Here is a 25,689-nt window from a genome sequence, read left to right on the forward strand (position 1 = left end):
AGCAAGTTACTTCTGTCAAAATATTTTATTTTGAAAAGCACAGGAACAATGGTATTTCTTTGTGACCAGCCAACATGCTTTTTACAACAAATTGCTCTTCTTGCAAGACTATACTTGACTGTACTAAAGCAGTTGTGCTGTCTGCTTCTAGGTTAGATCTTGTCAGAACAAACCTGTTCCCACAACCCTTCTTCATTTTTTTTGTAGATGCGAGGTTTCCTGTCAGGAAACAGGGAGCGAGATGGAAAGGGATGTTCTTTTAAAAATGTTAATGTGGATCTAATGTGGGAAACAAAGTGAGGTGGCTCAGCCAGGGGTGATGTGGAAAGATTCTGAAAAACAAGATGGGAGCAAGAGCTGTTTGACATTCAGAATACAAAGTTCTCAATTACTCTGCCTTTTTAGAAGACTATTTCCTGCCCTCCCCAGCAGTATAGTGGAAAAAGTTTTAACAGACCCTGCCCAGACAAAAAAAAAAGGTCACTTTCAGGTACCTGTAAAATCTGTTCATCATCTTGTTCCAACCAGAAATCCACGTGTGGGAAAGGCCTCCAGAAATAAGGCCCAATATGGAGTTGTTCCATCTTTGCATCATAAATGTTCGTCAGCTGCAACAACACAGGGAGCCTTAGGGGTTAGACAGTGCTTACACTGCGGAGAGAGCCAGCAGCTTCACTGCAGTGGGAAGGCCCTAAACCGCAGCTTCTGTGTGCCAGCTCTGCCCTGCTTCCTTCCTCAGGCATTCAGATTAACCAATTGTTCTGAACTGTAACAAACCCAGAACTGAAAGGTCCTGCTGGGGTTATCCCCGTGACCTGCCAAAAGCTGGGGGGGAAGAGCTGCGCTTCCAAGCCAAGGCTTAGCCCTGCAGAAGTGGTTTGATCACCACTGCGGTCCCTCACCTCTGCAGTGGTGATCACTCTTTCTCAGTGGAGTCCCTCTTTCTCCTGTGGTTTATTACTGACAGAAAACTACCAGAATATTTTTATCCCAAACTTTTGACAGGTCATTGCCCCTAACTGATCACCCCTTCTGGCAAAAAATACCCTTTTCCCCTGTTATTTTTACTCACCGTTGCTCCTGTTAAGACATGGGCTGAACGCAAATCCTCATCCGGCCCTTTTTCTGGGAAGGTTGCAGGAAAAATCTCTGCTGTTTTAACGTTCACAGCTGGTAGGAAATAGAGTTTAAATACAGAAACAATTAATTCTTACAAAACACTTGTTTAAAAGGACCACATCCCCAACACAACTCTGTTGAAGGCACTTTAGAACCAATCAACTACTATGCTTTTATTTCTCAGTACTACAGCCCCCTTTGCCTGTGATAGCATATTTCTACTTATTTTGCTTTGGCAGCATTTCAATATTCCAGAAGAACATTTTCAGATATACTGAATACTAATTAGATACTGATTAGAAAAAACACAGAATGAACAATGAAAGGAAGGTTGAATTCTAACCCCGAAGGTTGGTATGGTAGCTTGATACTGACAAAATCATAAATACAGTTAAATGAAAAAAATCTACCTGTATTTGTACACAACTACTTCCCCATGTGCATCCACCTAACTGTGGTGCCAGAAGAAAACTTCTATTTCTACCTACACTTCCCGCAGAAGCACTTTACCTTTAGGACAGGCTTTACCTGGTCATTAAAAGCAGCCTATTTACTACTGGAATCTGAAAAACAATCCAGTTACAAAAATATAACTGAATTCTAATTTAACTCACCTATTCCATAAATGATTGGAAAGTGAATATCGTTCTCTTCTCTGTCATTCAGTTCTGCAATAAATAAAAAGTGAAACTTGTAGGGCTTTGGATTTTTTTCTGAGTAGCTTTCATTTAGTTGTGTTATCAGAGAAGAACAGATCTGACGCACAGAGATAGAAAAAAACCCAAGGGAGCCTGAAATACGGAAAAGAAGGTACAAGTCAGTAACACCACATGTGGGGTCCGGAGTAGGACTCTCCATCTCCTAACAGCACATCCAGCTCCAGCCAGTGCTCACTCCCCTTGCTGCACAGGCCAGTCATAGAGAAAAACCCACAACACAAAATTACCTTGATGCTAAGTTTCAAAGATGTAAATCATCAACAGTGTTGAAATGCAAAGATGATGGAAATACAACCTGAATGTGACATGAAAAGGAAATGACTTTGCCCTTTATGAGGCATCACACACCATGAACTAACTGACTGAGTTTCTGAATACATTTGAGCTGGGGGGGAGGCAGGTCATGGGTCTGTAAGTGCCCTTTCTCAACTGCCTCTTCTAAGAGATCCGTAGCCACGCAGCCTCCTTCCACAGGCCCAAGGGGGCAAAATAACCTGGTAATGATCACAGGTGGCTCTACTATCAGTTGTACTTCAGCAGCACTTGGTAAGGAGAGACCCTCGCTGCATGGTTTATTTGACATCACCACACACACTACCAGCAACAAAACTAAAAATTACATATCATTATGGAGGACTAGTGGTGTTCTTCTTTACAAGACAGATTAAAAAAGCCACATGTGAGAAGACCCCTGCACTTTGATTTCAGTGGCTGAAGATGCTGCAAAAACCAAGGAGACATTTTCTTACCTGTTACGCAGAAAGTCACTAAATGAACATCATCTGGTTGGAGATCGAATGCTCCTACAGCAACAATGACAGCAGCAATGTGTAAGACTGACTGGTGGCAAAGCAGGTGCTGTATCTAGACGAGGGGGCATTATCAGTGCTGCGCACTGCAGCACAACTGGGCACAGATACCTAACGCACTGTTCCTAAATAAGGCAACAGAGCAAAGAGCATTTTGCAGATTTACTTCAAACTAACTTTTATAAAATTAAAGCCACAGCTATTAAACGTAACAGTAATTTACAGAGAGTAGCCATTTGTAATAACAAATACATGCTAGAAGTGGTGTGCCGCTTACTCCTTTTACAGCCACTGGTTTAGCTCTGCCATCACATCAGCTCTGCTTTAGTTCACTACATATTTAATAGCTTATCTTTAAATCTGTTTTCCTAAAATGTTACATATATAGTGAGCAAACCCAGTCTTTCATTAGCTGTAAATTAATTCTGCTTTTCACCACCCCACACACTAGAAAAAAAAAATGTATTTTTTTTTCAAAGTTCTACTAGCAATACAGTGTTACTGTTTCAAATTGTAACTTGATGCATGAAAGATGCATCAGAAGGTTGAAAAAAATAAATTAACCAACACACTTTATTCTGTACAGAAGTCTCATGCGGCATGTAGCTCAGGTAACAGGGTCCCTCGGTGCAATGGCCATGCGGATGCCTCCCAGGACCTCTGCCAGTTCCATTTTCCTTTTTGTTTATCCCCTTGGCCACCTCCCTCCAACCCTGCCATCCACCCCTGCCCGGCCCCTTCCCCGCTCTGGGGCCAAGGCCCCTCCACACTCAGGAAGCGCTCAGCACAAGCCAGAGCACTTACAGATAAGCAGGTCCTTTAGGTCTCCGATTTGTAAAGCACTGCAATCACTTCTCTGGACTACAGAGTTTATCAACAGACATAACATCTTCCATCAGACAATTCCAAACAATAATTAAACTTTACCTCATCACATTAAGGTACGAAATGAATAGTAACTAATGAAGTCACCCACATGTATAGATTTATACAGTGACAACACTTGACCAAGATCACGTGGTGTATCGGCAGCAGAGCCAGGAATCGAGCCCAGCTGAACTGCACACCAGCTCTATACACTAGAATATAAACCAGGAAAAAATTACAAGTTTAGACCCTCTGTCCCGCACACTGGCCATATGTGAGCCTCAGAACTCCAACCCCTCTCCACACCAAGTTCTCAGGTAGAGAAAACACCCTTCAAAACAAATCCAGATTTCTTTCCATTAAATGTCAGGGGGCTCAGATTACAAACAAACCCTACCCAAATCCAGTTAGAACTATTTTTTTTGGACATGAGAGTGGAAAAAATGTGAACTTACTAAGAAGCTGATTAGTAAGTTTTTGTGATAACTGCCTATCATCATTGAAACCTCCAACTAGGTGCACTTCCAGCCTAACAGAGATGGAATAACAGGAAACAGCAATTAAAAAGACAAAGTGAATAGCTTTACAAAATAATCCCCAGCCCAAACTGCAAAGCAATCATTAGAGAAGCCTCACTTGTTACAGTAACATGCACCAAGTTGGTTTGCATTACACAGCAAGCTACGGTAATTCCATTCTGAACACTTCAGAGATCATTCAGGAATTAGCACAAATTAAAAACTTTAAGAGGCATTACATGCATGCAATTCTATCTAACCCAGTGGTACCTCAAGTGGTCAGCACCTCTGGTTTGGATAAACTTAGTAACCACCTTTCAGTTCCCAATAAAGGGTTAATTAAATGAAGATTTTTGCTCCTGTGACCTCCTCACAACTAGTCTGGACCATACAGCAGGGTTCTTCTCTGAGAAGTGTCTATGTAAAGACAAGTCCTGACAAATCACGTATTTTGTGAGACTATCTTCTAAATTCATTGAGTTTTTGTTCTTACCAAACTACAGGGGCAAAAACCTCCACATCCAGAAGAACCTTGTTTGCTAAATTCCACTTCAGAGCTTTTTTTCCCCACTGTCCTGTCCGACCTTGTGTTTGTTTTTTTTTTTCAAATGTGGGACTTAGAAAAATCACAGATGGACTCTCAGATTCCAAAAGGAATTTACAAGACCAACAGTGTGGAAGGAAAAATATAACATAAAACCAAAAAAATTTCTTTGAAAAATTTTGCACATCTGAAACAAAAGTTAGTTGGGAAACAGTAAACACAAAACCTCACAATGGCATTTTACAGAGACACTATTCAGAACAGAACCATGCTTTAAACCACTACTAAAAATACCCTCAAAATCATCATCAAGGAAATAATTTTCACTTTACATGTGGCACCTGATCAAGAATTATTTTCTGCACAATTGCCTTGTCTGAACCCCATATAATCACATAAAAATTCCCCATCTTAGAAACCACTGTAACCTTTGTGAAAAACAGCACACAGGAAATAAGAGCAGAGCTGACCTTCCATATTCTGTGGTGTTAGAGAAAGATTTGACTGAACTCATGATGAGTGACACCTCAGCTTCTGTGTCAGATCCGTCACAGTGTGTCAAGCAGGTGGCTCCACTGCCTGAGGAAGACATAAGAGCATTAGCTAATGACACTGCTGGAGGCTGTTATGCTACTGTAATTGAAATCACTAAGGGTTTACACTGCTATGGTGGTGTAAGAGCCGGATCCACCACCCCCTTGCTTCCTCCCAGGACAGCAGCCTCCTGCAGGAGATAGGGGCTGACTGACCGAGGCAATAACCTCTTTGTGTGCCCCGTTATAAAGTCACCCGAACTCACATGAAGGGTACAAGTGCCATCTTAACCAGGACCAGGCAACATCCCTCATGTCTGAAATCCAGGCACGTAGCGAGGATCTCTCCATAAATTCTTCCTCTGTTACTACCAAACCCTGCAGACCCAAACTGCTGAACACAGCCAAGGTCTGCAGCTGCCACTGTCCGCTGGCCACATGAGCAGATCGAGTTGAGGATCTGCTCACTGAGCAACCAGGACGTGGAACCTCTGACACTAAATACGCCAACTCTTTGAACAAGTCATTTAGTTAATACATCATGTGACTTTGAGATTCAAGTTCATATAAACGTAACTGCAGTTATTTTATTAATGCAGCATAAACCAACACTGATTTGTTACTCCAGGGGTACAGGTTTTGTTCTGCACATCCTTTAAAGATACCTGTGTGTCGGAGCACAACTATGTGGCAGGTTGTTGCATCATCTGATCCAAGAATGGAAACAGAACCTATTTTAAAGGAGAGAAACATTGTAAGAACTCTGGTCTCACAATGGCTGCTTCAGTAGAAGAATAAGTATTTCTGTTCCCACATACCATCTTTAGGGGTAGTCACTGCAAACTCTCTCTGCTGGACATACAGAAGACCTTTGGGTTCCACCATTTGAGCAGGCTGACTTCTCAAAAGTTTTGCCTTTTCCTAAAGATAAATGATAATAGAGACTACGGTGGCTGAATTCTCAGGTGTATCTGTTACTTGATAGAAACATCACCCCTGAAAAGCAAATGGATCCAGGCCAGATAGAAACATAGGTATTTTGGATTATGGAGTATTCTGAATTTTGAGAATTTTTTGCTTTCCTGCCACTGATCTAGTTAATTGTTAAATCCCATCATTCCACAGACACACAAAACCCTTTTCCCTGCTTTACAAGTGATAAAATGGAGGTATAACAAAACCCAATAAGACTTAGCAAAGATTACATTAGGCAATACCAGAGCTGATCTTGGAAGTTTAATCAGGACATGAAAGATTAAATGTAAAAGTTTAAATCTTCTACTGACACAATCCAGCATATTTATTTAGTACTTCTCAAAATATCCCTATTTATTAGCTTGCTTAGTGCATGGAAAACCCTGACCCCTGTTACAGACCTGCTAGGTAGGCAGTAAATTTCCATCCTGGAGCTCAAAAAACACTTCACAGTTTTATCAAATTTGCACTGGTTTTCTGCAAAAACTCAGTTTCTATAAAGAAGCATCTTCTGACGAGAAACATCTTCCCAGCCAGCTCTGCTTTACAGTTCCTGGCTCAGAGTCCACCGTTAGGATTACAACATTTATATACTCAAAGTGAGGTCAATATCCTCCTAAAAGTTGCTATCTTGACGTCTACCACCAGTTTTTGTTATTTCGCACAGGAAGGGGTAGCTGGGCCCGGCCCGGCCGCGCACCCGGGAAGGCAGCGGCGGCCCGCGCAGCTCCCACCGCGGCCGGTCACTCTTCGCCTCAGTGTGCTGACCACGAAACCCCTCCGGGGACGTTGATTTTACCGACGGCGATTTTACTTTCAGTCAACCCGCGTCTCTTCGTTGTTACGACGCAGGGAACGCGACGGTGCCGGGCCGCCCCGGGGCGGGTTCCCTCAGCTCGGGCCGCCTCAGTCCGCGACCGCCCCTGCCCGCGCCGCCTCAGCCCGGGCTCCCTCAGCTCGGGCCGCCTCAGCCCAGGGCCGCCCCCTCCCAGGCTACCTCAGCCTGGGGCCGCGCCTGCAGCCCGGGGCCGCCCGTTTCGCCCGGCCAAAGCGGCGGGTTGCCTGCCGGGCGCCGCCGCCTCCTCACCTCGAGGTGCGGGTGGGCGCGGATCACGTCCCCCGTGGGCCGGGCCAGGTCGATCCGCTCACCGTTAATCAGCAGCGGCATCTCGGGGAGCGCCCGGGCCCGGGGCAGGCGGCGGCGACTCCGCGCTTTCCTCCCGAGGCCGCGCCGAGCCGGGCGTCGCCGCGCGGGGCGCTGGGAAGGCGGCGGCGGCGGCAGCGGGAAAGCGGGCGGGGAGCGGCGGCACCGCCCGCGGGGCGCCCGCAGCCGCGGCTCAGCGGGGGAGCTCGGCCGCCCCGGGGTCCGGGCCCTGCCCAGCCCCGCAGCGGTCGCCGCCCGACGCGGGGTCAGAGGCGCGGACAGAAAACAGGCCCGGTCCTGTTACCGCCTAACGATTTTAACACGTTAACGTTGCAGGAACCCTCCCAGGTCCTGAGACTGCGAGATTATCCGCAAATTACTATAAGAAACCATTTTGGAAATAACCCTGATAAAGTCACAACTTTACAAATAAACCCACGCTACTATCCTCCCCCCACCGGCAACCACAAGACTAAATTTTCAGTCCCAAAGACAGCACTTTTTCCTTACATACCAGGGGTTTTTCCTCTAGTTGTCCATGCATGAATAGTAAGAAAAGCAAGCGTTGTAGCAGCAGAGTTAAATTCAGCCCACAGGGAGAGAGGACAGCCAGGGCACCGGGGCCTGTTCACAACCAGCAGACAGAAAAAACCCTGATACCATACTCTGACTTTCCAATCAGAGTTTCACAAAAGTAAACAGCTACAGCCAGACACTGTCTTCAAAAGATACATTGTGCCTCTCAGGCAAGGCAAAATTTCCACCTCCAAATCAGCATTCCTCTCAATACTGTTGGTATTTACAGAACAAAGTCTCTCCAGTGAAATGCCAGCACCTGCCAGCTCACCAGTCTGCAACTACAGCATATAAACTGGGTTTATCACAGAAGAGGTTGCACTGTAGAGTTCCCACTTGAATCTTTATATTCAGCAAGTCCCTTTAGTACACCAATGTTAATTGTGCAACTTCAGTACAGACAGTTCCATGTCTGCACATTTTTTAACGTTATACTTGACATCACTTATGTCTTTCATTTTTCACTTACAATAGAGACATAAGTTCCTGAATCACATACCTGCTGTTACAACTCGGGAAGTTTTACACAGCCTAATTTTATAAGAAGTAGCTGACTATGTTGTTAAAGAAATAACAGGGAAAGAACAGAAAAAGACAGCTTTCAAAGGATGTTTTCCTTGCTGTTGATGTGAGGAGGGTTCTTCCATGCCAGGAGACAATGCAGTTACTTCAGATGGAAATCTTTTTATTACTCAGGACTAACAGTAAAGAGGACCAAAATTAAAAACAATCTCTCAATTTATCCAACAATGAACAGATCTACTGATGCATTTTGCAATATTATCCCGAAAAGTCAGATTTGCAGTCTGTCTGAACAAACACCCTAACTTTGAGAAACTATAGAGAGAGATCCTTAGTTACATACAGGGATGTGTTTTTAAAGAGGTGTAAGAACTGCACTGTTTGCATCAATCTTTATTGGCTCTGAATAAAATTGTTGTCTTGAAAGCCTGCAAGTTCAGAATCTTAACAAGGACAATTAGAGTTTAGTCCCAAATGCGTAAGGTTTTCAACTAAATGTTACACAAATAATATTTTTTTTTCCACTGTCTATATTCTTACTCAAGTCTAAAAGCCAGCAATCACGAAAAGACAAGAAACCTATGCAAAGAAACTCTACACTGACACATGGACAACACAAGGACACCAGTGACACCATCACTTCCTTTCCACAAGGGAAGATTGTTTTTGTATTTCCAGCATTCACATATAAACTTCAAATCCTGAAAATAAATACCTGTCTCAGAGTGCTTCACAAGCACCCCAAAGAAAACTATCTACAAATCATACCTTCAGCTACTCTGTCATTTTCAACACTTCCAACATTCATCACTTTTACAAGTATTAACTTTCATAACTGGGAAAGTTGTGTCAGCTACAGATTTAAGAAGCCATGACACTTATCATGTGAACACACTTTCCATTATCAAGTGGCTTTCCCAAACACCATTCCACAGACAAGAAAAGCTTAAGAGAAGTGTGCAAAAGAATCACTGTCAGATTTGATTCACGGCTTCCTTATTGTGGGATCACACCATTACTCTGAAACCAACTCAAAACCAATACTGACAAAGGGAATTCTGGTCCCCACACAGATCAGTAGGAAGAAAGACCAGAATTTCACCCCTGGTATATAAAACCTTGTAGAGAAACATTAGTAAACAAAGTTTTTAAGAGTCAGAAAAAACTATAGAAAATCCTTAAAAAACATTTCAATGTGAAATTTGTAAAATATCCTATTTATTCTCTAAGCTTTTCTAGCAACATATGACTTTATCATAATGTATCTGTAGAAATCTAATGATTAAGAAACAATAACTTTTCTTAAATGTAGTTACTTCAACATTTGCCAGTTTGGAAAGTTGGGCTAAAGTCTCTTTACAGAGCAAGAAATTGCACACAATTTTCAACCTTTTCACTTCCGATTCTCCATGTCACTGAGGGTATGGCACAGAACAGTCTGGAGGGGAGCCAATGCTGCTCACTGGGCTCCGGGTATTTGACTCATAAGAATTTGGAGCAATTCCAACCACACCATCATTTTGAGGGGTTTCTCCTTTCAAAAAGTCATCATCTTCATCTTCAGAAGTACCCTGCATAAATTTAAAAGGATCAGTGAGAGCAGAAAGATACACCAGGCCTATTAAGATTTGACAGAAGTAATGAATGGTGAGACCAAAAAGGGTATTTCTAAAATAAATTCTGAAATGTCGCAGTAATCAAATCTGCTATCAAAATGCTACAGAAAAGTTTATAAAGTTACCAGTTAACAAAGCTACAACACATTAAATTATTTTTACAAGTTATCACAGGAAGGAAAGTAAAGGACTCGGAAATCTGACATAGGATCGACATTCTGCAAGAAGGTAAACAGACTACACAGGAGATTTAGAAGGACGTAATTCAGGATTTGGGTTGTACTACAACTGTCATGACTAGTTGGAACGGTAAGAGAATTAGGAAATATGGGTTCTAAATTATATCTACAAAGTGGATTCCCAGTGACATCAGCATGTCCATATTCTGAGAGCGTTCATAAGCATTCACCAGCGGTCCTGTGCTGCCAAACTAACTCCTCCGCAGAAGGAGAAAAGCGTTCTCAAAGCAAGGATGGATCAATCCCTAAATCTTCCTAATTTCAGTCACAGTTTCTCCTAAATGTTTAGTGTACTCATATCTAGTAAAAAAAAATTAATCCTGCAATAGGAGCAGCCGATAGAGATTTGGCAAAAGTTGAACTGAATTTTGATCAAAAAAGATTACCTTTTTAATGGGTTTCTTTAGATTCTCAAGATCTTCAGCACTCAGCTCTTCCCAAAACTGATAAAAAGGTTCAATAGTTTTCTTCGATCTGAAAGGAATTAAAACACATTATGAGTTAATGTATTCAGTAAAGTCATATGTATTTCTTTTTAATAATACAATATAAAATGCTTGGCATTTTTATAGTCCTCTGAAGGGTTTTACAGACTATTCCATTCATCTCTATATAATCCCCAATTAGTTGCATTAAGCGGATAGGTATAAATTACAATTGTTTGCTTGAGAAGTTTTGATACAGTCAGGTCTCCTAATTCCTAGCTGGGTATTTTTAATAGTTACACTATGCTTGTTTGCAAGCATAGTTTTCTTCCAAATTTGTGAATATAATATCAACAATCTTATTATTTATTAATATAATTATACAAGTAAGATTATAGTATATATCACTTAATACTATACATTATTATAACTAATATTAATAATTTATACTTCTAATGAAGGTCTCCCTTCTGTGGAGTCTTTTTTAAGAGACAAAAAAAAGCCAGAATGTTGCCCTCTAACATTAAAAAGTGATTAAAGCATCATAGTGCTAGACATTTTGAAAACCTGCAAACGGTCCACTATTAATTTTAAAAGCAAGATATTTTGGATAAGCTCAAGTCTCCAATCAAGGAGCAATACACTTAAAGTGCAAAACACCCAACCCAAAACAAAAAGACACCACCACAAATCCAACAAAATATGTATTAGGCTAACATCATGATATTTTACCAGTGGCTTAAAACAAAGAAAACCAAAAGAAAAGTCACCAAACATATTAACTAGACCTTCCACAAAACTGGGTCCTGTTCCTTCTTCATCACTCTATGTCACAGTGGGGGTAGACTGCAATTCAAACCTTTGACAATCTCTGGTTACAATACGCAACATGAAAGGTACTGAAGATCAGGGAAGAAAGTGAACTGCAGAAACATTGACATTTTCTTACAGTTTTAGTTCATTATTTTCTACAAGGCAGAAATGAGTTATTTTTAAACTATACCTTTTAAGTATGTAGGGATCAAAGGGGAAGAAACTATCAAGTGGGTTAGTGCATGTATGCACAAGGTCACCCCCAGTGCCACTCCGAACAACTGGTATAAACTGCCTGTTGTTCCTCTCAATAATTGTGTAGCAGAACACCAACTGATACTTCCTTTAAAAAGGTAATAAAAAAAAGATAAGCATTTCCAGCACACCAAAAGCAAGAATTTCAGATGGTATTAAAATACAAAGTTATTTTTTAACAAAATAATTTCTATCTTCCATTTTCTAGCTGATATTAGGAGTTTTCAAAAGGTAAGGAGTCTATTCCTCTACACTCTTATAAACTTCACTCCAGGTAGAATGATATTGGCTCCAACGCAAAGCAATCATTTTCACAGTACTGTAGAATTTCACTGAAACTGAACCAGAAATAAACTTATCCCCCCTAGAACATGGGCGGTTACATGAGTTGTCTTACATAATACCGTGCCTAGCAAAACCCATGTTCCAAGTACTGTGCTGTTTTTAGATACACACACACAAATACTTGTATCGAGCGGAAACTGAATAAGTAGGTACCTGGTAATGGCAGCAAACAAGTTCACAACAGAGGATATACAAATCTTCAGGGGGTTTAGCTGACACATGACAATGCGCTCAAAATTTAAACTCTGCAGATACGACAGACCTTGAAAATAAGAACGATTTACAAATATAGGTTATATGTGATGTAAGCTGAACTTAATTTCTAAGAATTTCCAGTCTGACCAGCCTGCACTCTGCACTCCACCACAGAAGCGCAACCTAGGGTGCTTTCTTACAGTAGAGATCTAGCCCACCGTTTGTTTAGCAGAAAGCTACTCTAAATAACAGTAACCTGTCACAGCCAAAGGATCCTTCTACCATACACTACACTTACACACTCATTACAGGGACTAGCAGAGGCATAGAGTCATCAAGACAGATTATTAATTGAAGTCCACAATAGTTTTATATAGTTGGAATTCAAACATGCTCAGTAAGTGAGGCCAGATATCAATGTTGAGGAGTTACCAGCATTGTTTTCAATAGTGGGGAAAAAAAAAAAAGATTACTTTACTTCGTAGCCCAACAGGTGTACAAGCTATCTCATTTTATTTAGATCACAATGACATAAACTTGCCATCAGATACTTGACTGAATTGACCATTACAAAACACATCAACAATAAAACTTGCAAATGAGTCCCAATACCATTCAAATCTAACATACTTACCCTTCCTTAAGTTTCCATCCAAAATTTGCTTATGACGGAAAATAAGTGTATAGAACACCGTCTGACAAGTAGAGTAAAATGGCCCATGGAGACCTACATCACAGTAAGTGTTAGCCCCTGAATCCTGATTATCAATGTATTTATGCATCCAGTTCACCAGAAGATCCAGGCATGCTTTTACTGTACTGTAATGGAGGGAAAGGAAAAAAAGTGTGAAAATAGCAGCTAAAATGGTGTAGCAAAGATGATAAACAAGTATTCAAGGATCTCAGTGATTATAAAAACATCAGTAAGAAAATCTCATCGTAAGAGGAGATTCTGTTATGAGCTCTATCTCAGCATAAAATGAATCAATGTATCAGCACTGAAAACCCCAATCAGTGAAAGCACAAGATGCCAGAAGAGATGAATCCATGACTGCACGTTGCACGTGAAACGCACGGTAAACAATCTGAATCCTGGGCTACAGGTGGTATAGAGAGAGATGTCTCCCATGTCTAACAAGCGAGTCCACTATCAAATGAAATTCAACATTAAAGTCACCAAGCCCACTCAGCTCAGCATAAAAACACAGAATGTGAAGACATCTTCACCCATCTGCTGAAGTATTTTAATCCATCTGTATCAAAATACTAGAACACTTGGCTTCCCTGCCTCAAGAGTCTACATAAAACGCCCAGCAAAGGGCATTAAAAATATCTTAACATCAGATATACTGGGCATCCACGACTCTGCCTGAAGTCAGCATAATCTGCTTGTGCTCAGCATTTCTTGGTAAGTGAAGCCTTAAACAGCAAGTCATGAATCCCAGCAGTCATTAGTCCACACCCTGTAAATGCACAATTTTCCTGGAAACTTCAAGACAATACTGAAACAGTATTGTAGAAAGGACAAACAAGACTATTGATTTAGGCTTACTAGCAAAGCAGTGGGAATAGAGGACCAAAACTGTGTGTGCATTCTGCAAATTCTGTACTTAACCTCAGCAACCATCATAAATTGTTTGTTTCTGCTCATATATCAAAACAACTTACACAACTGGAATAAATTTAGCTCTTGCCAAGAAGCTGCCAATATAACACCCAGCAGTCTGCCTGATCACTGAAGGATTGTTTGGATCACACAGTTTTTTCCAAAGATGGTCTAAAAATGCCTCAGCCAACCCCTGGAAACAAGATACATAGAAAACATGAGTTGTTATGCTGATGACACTGTTTAAGTAATTGATTTCTAATATGCAATTTCCATAACCAAACCATTAAAAAAAAAAAATCTACCTATAACTGTAGTAAATAACCTTTCCTACATGTGATGGAAGAGCACTCTTTTCTGTCTCTTTTTCTACACTTGTAAAAAGTAAATGGAATGAGAAGACTAGAAAAAAGTCAGGAATAGATACATGAGAAATGTTTAAAAACAAGAGCAGTAAGGAAGTAAACATGAAATGACTGTTTACTGCCTCTTGTAGTAGGAATGGTCAGGGACATCCAATGAAAATAGCAGGAAGACAAATTTAGAGAAACAAAAGTGATTCTTCACCTTAAATGGTTATATTGTGAAACTTTTTGCCACAGAAGTTCATGATCCCAAAAATTCACATCCATATAAAAAGCATAGTATCATGAGATACTTTCTCCTTGAATTTATCCATCTTGGACTGTTACCATGAAAGAACATTACTTTGGCTCAAGAAGTTACTGGACTGCTGATAGAGACTGAGAGAATATTCTCGCAAAGCATCATAACACGCTTGCCCCATTCTGAAATTCTTTCCAACACATCCACTATTCACCACAGTCAGAAACAGGGCCTTAGTTTACCTGGATCTTTAGCTACTCTTAGGCAAAAAGTATGCATGTCCTTATTTTAATATAGTAAGAATAGTTTGTTAAGAGATGGAAAAATGCAAGGAGGAACAAACAGCAGACATGATTTTCAATCTGAAGAGCTAAAACAGTATCTTTAAGATAGTTTTGGGATACTGAAGAAACTTGCTGGAGCATTGTATCTTGGGTTCAAGAGTCCAACTAATTTTTGTAAAACAGGTTTGTTAAGCAAGTTCCTTCACACGAGCCTGGATTCTGTTTGCAGTGTATGAACACGGAAAGAGCAACTACATAAAGAAAAATTTGAAGAAAGGAGTAACAGAGAGGGAAAAGAAAGCAAAGATACTAATGAATCCCAATGTACTACCTTCAGACTAGAATTACAGCAGAAAACAACTATTTTTTTGTTAAAAAAGCCCTAACAAGGATGCAGAAATGACAGAAGACATTGCATTTTAAAAACAGCTTCTACTCACCAATTTAAAGCTACAGATGTAAAACATGAAATACTGTACATGACATGAAGCATGGGTTGGTAAAATGAGCTTGTCAAAAACAGAAACCAGATCCCGATACAAATCCTTAGTGCTGTTGATATCAAGCTTGCCTACACAACAAAAAAAGAACAGAACAAAATGAGCCATTTCATGTCTTTTTCCTGCCCTCATGCTGCAGAAGTGGCATTCGTCTCTTTCTAAACCAGCAAGATATATGTAAAGAAACACTGTCAATGTGACTTCTAGGTTTATCGGACATCTAAAAAATATTTATAGTAAGACCTTCCAGGACTTCAGTTCTGCTTTTGCAGTGGTGTATATGGAGAACATCTATATGTGTGCGCACACACACACACACACGTATAAAACGGGCAGACAGGTAAGCTTTGCAATAATGTGTTAATTCAGGAAAGCCAGAAGAAAACACTAAGAAATAAATTACCTGACATATGTGAAGAAGACACAGCAAAATGATTTCTAAATATTCTGTTTTAAATACATAAACCTAAGAAATCCAAAGCCTTAATAAATGCCAGTGTAAGACATTTCTTTCAGTTTTTTTCCTGCAAACAAAGTCTTGCTGTAGCATTTCCAATTGAGTGACATTACTGGTTGTTTTAATCTATTTTCAGTCCTTGTGATGTTGAAAGGATCTGTAACTCTATAATTCTAATACTTAGAGCAAATGATAAAACACTGTTGTTAATCATAAAGTATTTCTAATCCCCTAAATTCTCTAGCACAATGAAAAAACAAAACTCTATTTACCCTTATACCCTGTAATGCCACAGTTTGCATACAGTGTCATACTTATATAATCAGAATGTCTATGACTGAAAAACTAAACCTTTGAAGTCATAAATGTACCTCTGCATCCTCTTTCCAATAACACTGGGCAGAGGCAGGAATGCAGACTACAGCCTGATGATGGAAGAATTCTGCTCCTAAAGCGTGAAGGCTCTATCATACACCAGCAGAAAGCAAGAACTTCTCGTACATTACTCCTACTTGTTAGCAAAACAACAAATTTGGTTCCAGTTCAAGTGTTCTTACCATTAACATGGCAAACATCTTTAATATAAGAAAACAGAATGGTCATCAAAACATCAAGGCGCTCTGCAAGCGGATGGGCCATTCGCTCACTTCTGGAAGAGACAACGTTGCTTCCCTTTCTTTCTTCATCTTCCTCCTGATAGATAAAATGGCAGTCATGCAGCTTTTATATACACAACAGCATAAAGTCATCAATCACAGGAAAAGCGAAACAAAATTTCTCTTTCAGTGATATGTTAAAGTTCTCTTTTTTTAAAAAAATGCAGTATCTAATTATACAGCTTAGCATAAGAAAATTTTTGTAAACTAAGCCAACTACCACAAATTCTTTCATTAACTTTACATATAGGTGCTTGTGTTTTTACATAATGAAACTGAATCACTGTGTGTATGCTGGGTATTTACATGAATATAATCAACACTGGGAGAACACAATCATTTGGCAGCTGTTCAGGTTTCAAGAGCTGTGTGCAGTGCAGTAACAACAAAGCAGTAACATTCCTACACCATCTGAGTTTTCAGCGCAGATAACAGCAATAATGTATTTTTACACTGTCTTAGTTCACAGACACCTGAAAAGTGAAAATTTTACTAAAAATCTTTTAGTAGAACAAGATAGCCAACCATGTCAAAAAGTCCTTCCTCTGTAGATTTTTCCTGACTATCAGAGTTATCAGCAGTTTCTTCAGCATCTTCAATATCTTGGTGTGGAGTATTAACCTACGGTTGCAAACAAAAAATTATTTTTTATAAAGACCATGACAATAGTATGAAACCTTTTAAAATTACTTACATAAGAAACGACAACACAAGTAACTTCTAGACTAGACTTTGTCCTTAACTAAATAAACATTTTATATGCTGAGGTTCTCCAAAATAAAAAGCCTTAATCATTTACAATGCTACCCCTTCTGTCTTTTTTTAATTATAAATCCTTTTACTTCAAAGGGATGATAAAACAGACCAACCACACAAAGAGAAGCACATTCTCTGCACATTAGCAGTGATCACCATGAAACAGTTATTTTGATTCTGGCATGAAGATTCCATGCAGGGTTATCATGGTTTAACCCCAGTCACGAGCTAAGTACCATGCAGCTGCTCACTCACTCACTCTCCCCTCCCAGTGGGATGGGGAAGAGAATAGAAAAAAGTAAAACTCACAGGTTGAGCTAAGAACAGTTTAATAACTAAAATAAAACAACAATAATAAAATATAACAACAATAATACTAATAATGAAAAGGAATATAACAAAGAGAAATTAAGCCCAAGAAAAGACAAGTGATGTACAAGCAATTGCTCGTCACCTGCTGACCAATGCCCCAGCAGTGATTTGCCCCTCCTGACCAACTCCCCCCAGTTTATATACTGAGTAGGATGCCCTATGGTATGCAATAGCCCTCTGGCTAGTTCAGGTCAGCTGTCCTGACCATGCTCCCTCCCAGCTTCTTGTACCTCCTTGCTGGCAGAGCACAGGGAACTGAAAAATCCTTAACTTAGGATAAGCACTACTTAGCAACAACCAAAACATCAGCAGGTTATCAACATTATTCTCACACTGAACCCAAAACACAGCACTGTACCAACTATTAGGAAGAAAATTAACTCTATTCCAGCTGAAACCAGGAAAAGGGTGTAGCAGTACACATTATAGTTATCCTCAAGTGTGGAAACATCTTAAGACTGGGAATGGAGTGTAAGTTTGGTTGGTTTTATATTCATGATCATGAGCACCACTGCAACATATTTTTGTTGAGCTTAACAGTGAAGCATATTGAATTTCCTACTCTGTGTATTTTAACACTAAGCTTCCTTAAAAGATGATACAGAAAAAACTTACATCCAACTTTAACAGCTTTTCAATAATAAGCTCCAGAATTTGAAGCCTCAGAGTTGGAAGGTACACCGTAACTCGTAGCAGGTTATGAACATAACATTCCTATAACACAAAATTAATTGATATGTATAATAACGTTAATAGAAGATCTAATTTCTGTCAAAGTTTTTCAGAAAACCAGTTTCTTAATTTGTTATATAAAGAGCTAGAAATAGGTTTAAACAGACTGTATTCAATCTAGAATAAGTTAATGTGTAAATCAAACACCACCTTTCAATTGAAGCTGTGTTATCATTAACTTCTTAATCTACTATTTCCATGCAAATTTTCCCAACTATCTCTAGAGAGAATGAATATAAATATTCTATAAGAAAAGTTATCAGTTTCCATAGGAGTTTATGTCTAAACTTTCCCTAGGAAAATTAAACCAAGCATATTCCTCACTACATCTAGAACCAGCTCTAGTAGAACTCTTTAAGGTGAGACTGAAATCATCTTTATTTCAGGTTGTTATAATATACCAACAATTCTAAATTCCACAGGTATGTCTCCTCAGAGTTGTTCTGATTTTAATTCAAACAGGTTAACAGACAAGTTCTGTTGAGTGTGCATGTGCCCACCCATGTATACACATATGTACAAAAGACAACGCTGCAACTTTCATATAGAAAAACTGTCAAGTCAATATATAAAATTAGGTAAAGTGCCACATTTAAGTACACCACAGTCTCTTTGTGAATATGCATTATAACACAACCTTTAATTACATGAGCACATATGATTTTTCCACAGGCCATCTGGCTCAGTACATAAAATGGATAGGGCTAGTTTAACGAGAATGTATGAATTGGAAACATTTAACAACAATGCATGGACCATATTTTTATTACACTTAATTTGAACCTTGCTCTCAAAACGCAATTATGAATTTGTTCACAACTTGTTCCTCACTGAGCTGTTATATAAATAAATAAAACTTCTCCTAACACAGTGTAAGAGGTATTATCCCCCTCATTATACAGACAGGGAACCAATGCCCAAAGTTATTTGGATTAAAAAAAAACCCTAGCAATGTATACAAAGAACTTTGGGGGTTTTTCAGCACTTGGTGAGTTCAAAACACGGCTCCAACTGAACTTGGCTGGTGGAGCAGGACTCTGTCTTTCTGCAAAATAAAGTGCCAACATCTAAATTTGGAGCAAGTAAACATAAAGATCACACAAGAGCCATAACCTGTCAAAAGTTTCCAGCTTGTTTTTCACCACACATGAGCATTATACCAGAGATGTAATAACACAACACCCTATGCTACTGGCAACTTGGATTTCACCTATAACGTCCATTGCTTTCTATCTGCTTATCAAACCCCCTGTTGTGGTAAATACTTTTCAGTTTTGACAACAAATGAGACAGGTATCCTACCGTCTCCTTACTATACAACCCTGAGATTCATCGCCAAAGAGATCCATCTTGTGCATTGATTAAGAAAGCAATCCTGTGGAAAAGATATGCAGTTATGTCATTAAAGACTAGCATAATGCTTATGCACAAGGAACTTAAGTATGCTTGGATAACCCTATATTAAACAGACACACTCATATATACACATACTTTTATAAAAAAATAACAAGGCTCTTAAAAAAATACACTAAAAAAATCTGCATTCAATGCCACCAAATCAGTTGTCATTCTATACAGTATATTTATACATCAAAAAACAAGTGAACAAATAAACAAAAATATTCACAGCTCTTACCAAAGTTCTTTCTGATTTATTAATAAAAGGAAAGTTTTCCACAAGTATCGGCATGAGAAATTGTGGTGTCCTACAATTTAAAAAATAAACAAAACAAAACCAAACCCCAAAGTTATAGATTATTACCATGAGAGCAAATATTGCAGCTCCAGCACTAAAGACAGACTGGAATAAGCTTATTTCACAGTAACTTTATTTTAAGGTAAGTAATAGTATAAAATCTGTTTTGCAAGGATCACCTAATATATAGTAAGTAGCAAACTTTCACTGTGGACTTGTCAGAAGCCACTTCAAATACAATGCTATAAATATGATTTCCAGTTTTTATTAACAGGATTTTCAGCTGCTGATGCCTATGGAAATTTTGTAATGATTTGATATGGCATTCCATCAGTTAGTGAATATTAGTTTCATAGCATGATTTTTCCTAAGTATTATACTTCCAATTAAAGGAAAAAAATAAATTCATTCATGAGCTTTAAATTTACAAGGAAAGGGCATACAGAACAATAGGATTATATACTTACGAAGGAACGTATCTTGCAATAGTTTGCAATGCCCTATGGCATGTATTAAAGTTTTCAGGAAGGTCTGGAGAAAGAAAAAGTATGCATCTGGTTACAGAAAACTAAATCCACAACCAGCAAAACCAGTTCATATCAACGAAACATTTTAAATATTCCCAAGGAAATTGCATTTGCTAAAATTTTTTTTTTTGGGGGGGGGGGGGAGGGGAGGGAGTGTGGGTTTTTTTGTTTGTTTCATTTGTTATTTTTGTTTTTTGTTTTTGTTTGTTTGTTTGTTTGTTTTCTTTCTTTTAAACTGAACTGCCTCACTACCAAAGTAAGTGTGAAAAGTAATCCCAAATAAAATTAATGGCATCACAATCAATTAACTCTGAATGTGCTGCCAGCCCCAAGGTCAAGTATTGTTATACACTCTCATACTGAACGCTAAACTTGGAAATCCAAAATTTATGCCACAATACACAAATGTTTAGAAGATATGTTAAATCCAACTCTGTAACTCTGGATTAAATCTATGGGAAGATTATGCCTCATTTTTGCAAAAGTCAAACAAACAGCTAATTAGTCTTCTAAGACTTTTTAAGTCTGCAGGCTTTTTTATCCAATGTCACAAGTGGACAGCAGAAGAATAGCTAGGTCATCACAAGCAGAACTGAAATTTATTAAAGCATTCAAGATAAGAAAATATTAAATTCTTGAAAGACATTTACCTGTTTGTTTGCCTTATCAATAAACACACTAAATATGCGGCATTTTTGTTATAAATATCAATTCTATTTGAGCTTACCACAGGCAGACAACAAAAAAAAGACTCAAGAATCCCCCAAAGTATCTAATTTTATTGAGGTAAATAAAATGGAAGACAAAGAACTCCTAACTTTTCTTTGGCTTTGAAACAATCTAGGAGTAGGAACGTTTTCCTATGCATTTGGTCTTATTCCTACAGATACTGCACTAACTGAAGTATTTTGAAAGTAACAAGGAGTGGGTTAGCACACCACTGATTCAATTAGAAGGAAGTTTTTGACTTGGGAATTTAAGGATGTACGGTTTCTTAATGTTCTACATTAATTCAGCTAAATTATTTTTGTAAAAAAGGAGCAACATGCACTGATTACTTCTTTAGTAAAGGTATTACAGCAGCATATGTCAGTCTTGCTTCCTTTATACTCACTTTCATCATCATCAGAATCTGAAATATCCACATCATCTTCTCTGATGGTTACTCGAGCTAGCAAAAAGTGAGATTATTACATCAAAATTGTACAAATCTTACAGGTAACAGTTTCAATGCCAAATCAAACACACTGGCCAACAGCCTTCATCAGGACTAAAGTATCAAAATTATCCACAAGACTTCCTAAAATAAGCATAAGATCATCAAAAAGACCGTTTCATTCACAGAACCATGAGGTTCATGAGAACATCTGACATGATCCTCACTGCAGGTCTTGTTTTTTAGTAATAACAACATTATACAGTTCACCCCTTTCCAAGACTTCTTCATAAATGGGGTCTCCAGTAGTCACTAATCTACGTCTTCTAAAATCTAGGTACAGAAACTATCTGTATTGCAATTCAGCTATTCAAGTGAAAGAAGCAATCAACAGGAAAAACCTCAACACAATAATTAATTGTCACGTATTATACTTAGAATTTATCTAGGAAAGACATTTTGATAAGCAACCAAAGAAGGTTAAGAGAAAAGTAACTTACCGGGGACAAACTGCGATACAATCATCCGGAGACACGGCCTAAGATGAACAGTTTGTGCTGACACTAGATTGCCAAGAAAACCCAAATATTCTTCCACTACCTCTCGGCTTCTTCTCAACCATGGCAGCTTCTGAAAGTAAGCAAAGACCAAGATGTCAGAGAAAGATGTTTTGCATACTAAACTTCATCTTCCCATGTAATAAACATATTTACCAGCAAAATGCTGACCAGTTGTTCAAGCTCTTTGGTCAAGTATGCAACAGAAGCTCGAAATTCATGCAGCCAACTAATGATCTGGGCATCCTTAAAATAAGCAGAAAAAAAGTAGATAACTATTCTGATAGACAGTATTACCTATTACTAGAAAATAAAATCCTTAAAAGTCAAAGATGAAGACTGAAAATATAAATTATTTTCACATTAACATGGAAGCAATTTCTTTAAGTTTATGTCTTCACTAAGTCAAGTTCTTGAATGCAAGAATAAATGCATACCAACTCCTAAACCAACAGCCTGCCTGTAAGACTTCTAGACTAAGAAAGGCATGCAAACCTCACTCACACAGAACATATTTGAAACAAATGGCATTCAATCTTAATTTTCTTTTCTTTTTGCTCTAGTTTAAGCAGAAGAGACATTCAAGTACTGAAATGAGATATACTGAAACAGTATCAAAATCTACAGAGAAAATTTTATGCTGATTTCGCCTGTACCCTCCAAAAGGCCTGCTAAAACCAAAGTATTTTACAAAATCCTCTTTAAAGAGAAAAGGAACTCCATATAGCATTATGCTTCCAGCAGCATTCTTAATTAAACCAGAAAGTTGTGAAAAAAGGGGAAAAAAAAAAAAAAGACAGCATATGTGCTGGGTAAACACAGTTATACAGAAGAGCTGTGGAACAATAGTTATGGGTATAACTACTAAATGAATATGTATTTTACTGCCTAATTAAACAAGACTTTATTGAGAACAGGTGAAGGCAAAAATTCATGCCACTTAAACACTGTGAAAGTCAGAAACCATGGTTTGATCTACAGAATTATCTGCAGAACAAGCATCAGTGACCTAGAAAGATGGTATCTGGAACAAAGAACGACCCAATCAGGAAGCAAAAAGTTTCTCACTCTGGAGCAAAGAGTCAGTAAGCATGAAACACCATTTATCCAGATCCTGAATATAAAATATGTATGTATGTCATGGCTTGAGCTCAGAGGGCAACTGAGCACCATGCAGCTGCTCACACATCCCTGACCTCTCAGCAGTGAGTAGGTACAAATGAGCCAGACATGGTACCTGAGATAGGACTAGGAGGGGCAGATCACCCATTATGGTCACGAGCAAAAGGCAGACTCATTAGGGAAAGAAAAAAAGAACATACATTTACTACAGACACTAACAACACTTAACAGAGTAGGACAGTGAAAAGCATTGTTACATCTTGAGAACACCTTCCCTCCACTCCTCCCTTCTTCCTGGGCTCCGCTCTTCTCCCGATATCTCTACCTCCTCCCCCAAGTGGCGCAGGGGCAGGGAATGGGGGGTGCAGTCAGTGCTGCCGCTTCTGCCATCTTTGGTGGGGGGAGCTTCTGGAACTTCTTCCCCTGCTCCTGCATGGTCCCCCTCTCACAGGAGACAGTCCTCTCCAACTTTCTCCAACATGAGTCCCTCCCAAAGGCCGCAGCATTTCCTTACACTGCTCCGGCGTGTGACACCAACTTTCTCCAACTCAGTTCGCTCCCATGGCTGCAGCCCTTCCCAAGCTGCTCTGGCATGGGACACCCCTGCATGCTGCAATCCTCCCAGGACCGAACTACAACAGCAGGGGTGACCTTTTCCTACAACACCCCAGCCTTCTTTGGGCACAGCACCTTGATCAGCCATATGAAATGAAACACAGGCCATAAATCAATGTCCGCTCCACTGCAGATCTTCATGGGTGGCAGGGGGGGGCCGCCTTGCCATCTCACCACAGGATACAGGGGGGTCTCTGCTCCGGCACACCTCCCCCCTCCTTTCTTCCTCCATTCCTCCACTGACCTTGGTGTTCACGCAGATGCCTCAATTCCTCCTCACCACATCCCTTCTTAAATACGTTATCGCAGAGGTGCAGCTGATCGGCTCAATTTTTGTGCAGAGGTGGAGCTGACTTGGAGCTGGGGGAGCTTCGAGAAGCTTCTCACAGAGAGCCACCCCATAGCCCCCTCCCCTGCTACCAAAAAACCCCACCACTCACTCAAAGCCAGGACAATGTGTATAAACTGACATTGTGGGTTTTTTTTTTCATTTAGAGTTTTAATTCTGAGTTTCTACAAAGCAAAAACTGGTAAATGCAACCAAATGTTTAAGTTATACATATATATATTAAAAATATATATAATTATATATACATATATTTGGTAAGCACCAGAATGACTTGTCTGATGATTACACCGAGGCAGCTGAACTTTAAATGGTCAGACCCCTCACTACCAAAACTTACCTTTATGTCCGGATCTGACAGCTGATGCTTTAACAACTCAAAATCTGTGGTCTCACCCTAGCAGGGGAAAGAAAAAGAAGTAACACTCACATTTTTTCCACCAAAAAATATGAATTTCATCAATGTATCTAAACAACCCAATAATGTTGTACAGCAACATAAAGAACACAAGTAAGCAGGAAAGCTCAAAGGCTGCTGAAGCAGCAGTAACAGAGTGCTGTCCCTGAAACAACAGGAGCCGCTGGGCCATTTTTAGCTGCTCTCACAGCAGAGACAGGTGTGATCACTTTGTGCCCTTTGGCGTAGGCCCCGCTTTACATCCATCCCGGACGTCACTCAGGTTGACTCACTAGGGAACCCTTTCCACTTGCACAGCAACACCGCCTGGCACACGCTCTCCACGCTCAGCCGCCTTCGTTTTTTTTTCTCTAAGCCTTCAGACGCGGTCTTCCGTGAGACAAAATGAGCCTGCACGCGGAATTACAGCTCAAAACTGGTGCGCCGGCGACGCACGCAGCCTGGAAAAGGAGCCATCCGAGCAGAGCCGCACTCACCTTCTGGTACTTCAACAAGATCTCCGTCAGAGTGCCCCCGAACCGCACAGTCTTCCTGGGCGGGGAGCTGATGAACTCGTCGCCCCCCATCATGGCGACGGCTCCGCGCCTGAGGGAAAGCGAAGCCGTTCGAGCCCCCGCGCGCGCCTCTCCTCAGCGGTTCCCGCCTCGCCTCGGGGGGGCGGCAGCGCGCGCCCCCGCTAGCGGGGTAGCTGCCGCCGCGCGCCGCACCTCCGCGTGCCGCTCTGGGGCGGAAAGGGCGCGCGCCCCGCCGGAAGCAGGCAGCGCTCCTCCTCCCTCGCACCATAGAGAGGCGCGGCGGGAAGGGCTGCAGCCGCTCTACCCCCGCTGTCGGTGGCGCAGGAGGCCGGGGGCACCGGCGGCGAGCGCCCAAGCCCGCGTCAGCGGGGGAAGTTTAACGCGTCCCGGGGAAGCGGAATTGCAGATTTAACCACCACGTCCAGGAGGCAGCGAGCAAAGGTTCGGCTGGTTTCCACGCAAGCGCTGGCTGGCCGAGAGGCGAGGCTGGGGATGACCCCGCGGGACAGCGAAGCCGCGGCCCCGGGCCCAGCCCTGAGCGCGGGTTTTTCAAA

General features: G+C 40.3%; 2 protein-coding genes across 4 annotated transcripts; both read right to left on the minus strand.

The window, feature by feature from the left end:
* Positions 1–6: 6 nt before the first annotated feature.
* On the minus strand, positions 7–7,992 carry NTAN1 (N-terminal asparagine amidase). Of its 3 annotated transcripts, none has more exons than XM_032983752.2 (10): positions 7,743–7,992; positions 5,928–6,030; positions 5,775–5,840; positions 5,047–5,155; positions 3,970–4,043; positions 2,588–2,641; positions 1,734–1,787; positions 1,073–1,170; positions 495–608; positions 7–332 (listed from the first exon to the last, which is right to left on the minus strand). In XM_032983752.2, the coding sequence occupies exons 1-10, from the start codon at positions 7,770–7,772 to the stop codon at positions 153–155; spliced, it is 882 nt and encodes a 293-aa protein (XP_032839643.1). In that variant the 5' UTR covers positions 7,773–7,992; the 3' UTR covers positions 7–152. The 3 variants fall into 3 exon arrangements, with proteins under 3 accessions (XP_032839643.1, XP_042654686.1, XP_042654687.1); XM_042798752.1 differs by lacking the exon at positions 7,743–7,992 and adding an exon at positions 7,172–7,347; XM_042798753.1 differs by lacking the exons at positions 5,928–6,030; positions 7,743–7,992 and adding an exon at positions 7,172–7,239.
* Positions 7,993–8,468: 476 nt separating this feature from the next.
* Positions 8,469–25,386, minus strand: RRN3 (RRN3 homolog, RNA polymerase I transcription factor). Its single transcript, XM_032983750.2, has 17 exons — positions 25,097–25,386; positions 24,543–24,599; positions 22,276–22,365; positions 22,063–22,192; positions 21,521–21,577; positions 20,347–20,410; positions 19,820–19,889; positions 18,067–18,165; positions 16,849–16,944; positions 16,225–16,360; positions 15,151–15,281; positions 13,883–14,013; positions 12,849–13,033; positions 12,173–12,281; positions 11,610–11,762; positions 10,568–10,655; positions 8,469–9,897 (listed from the first exon to the last, which is right to left on the minus strand). Exons 1-17 carry the CDS (start codon positions 25,187–25,189, stop codon positions 9,739–9,741), a joined length of 1,848 nt encoding a protein of 615 aa, XP_032839641.1. The 5' UTR covers positions 25,190–25,386; the 3' UTR covers positions 8,469–9,738.
* Positions 25,387–25,689: the final 303 nt, after the last annotated feature.

This window comes from Tyto alba, unplaced genomic scaffold, assembly GCF_018691265.1.
Source record: "Tyto alba isolate M040663 unplaced genomic scaffold, T.alba_DEE_v4.0 Super-Scaffold_28, whole genome shotgun sequence".
NCBI lineage: Eukaryota > Metazoa > Chordata > Aves > Strigiformes > Tytonidae > Tyto > Tyto alba.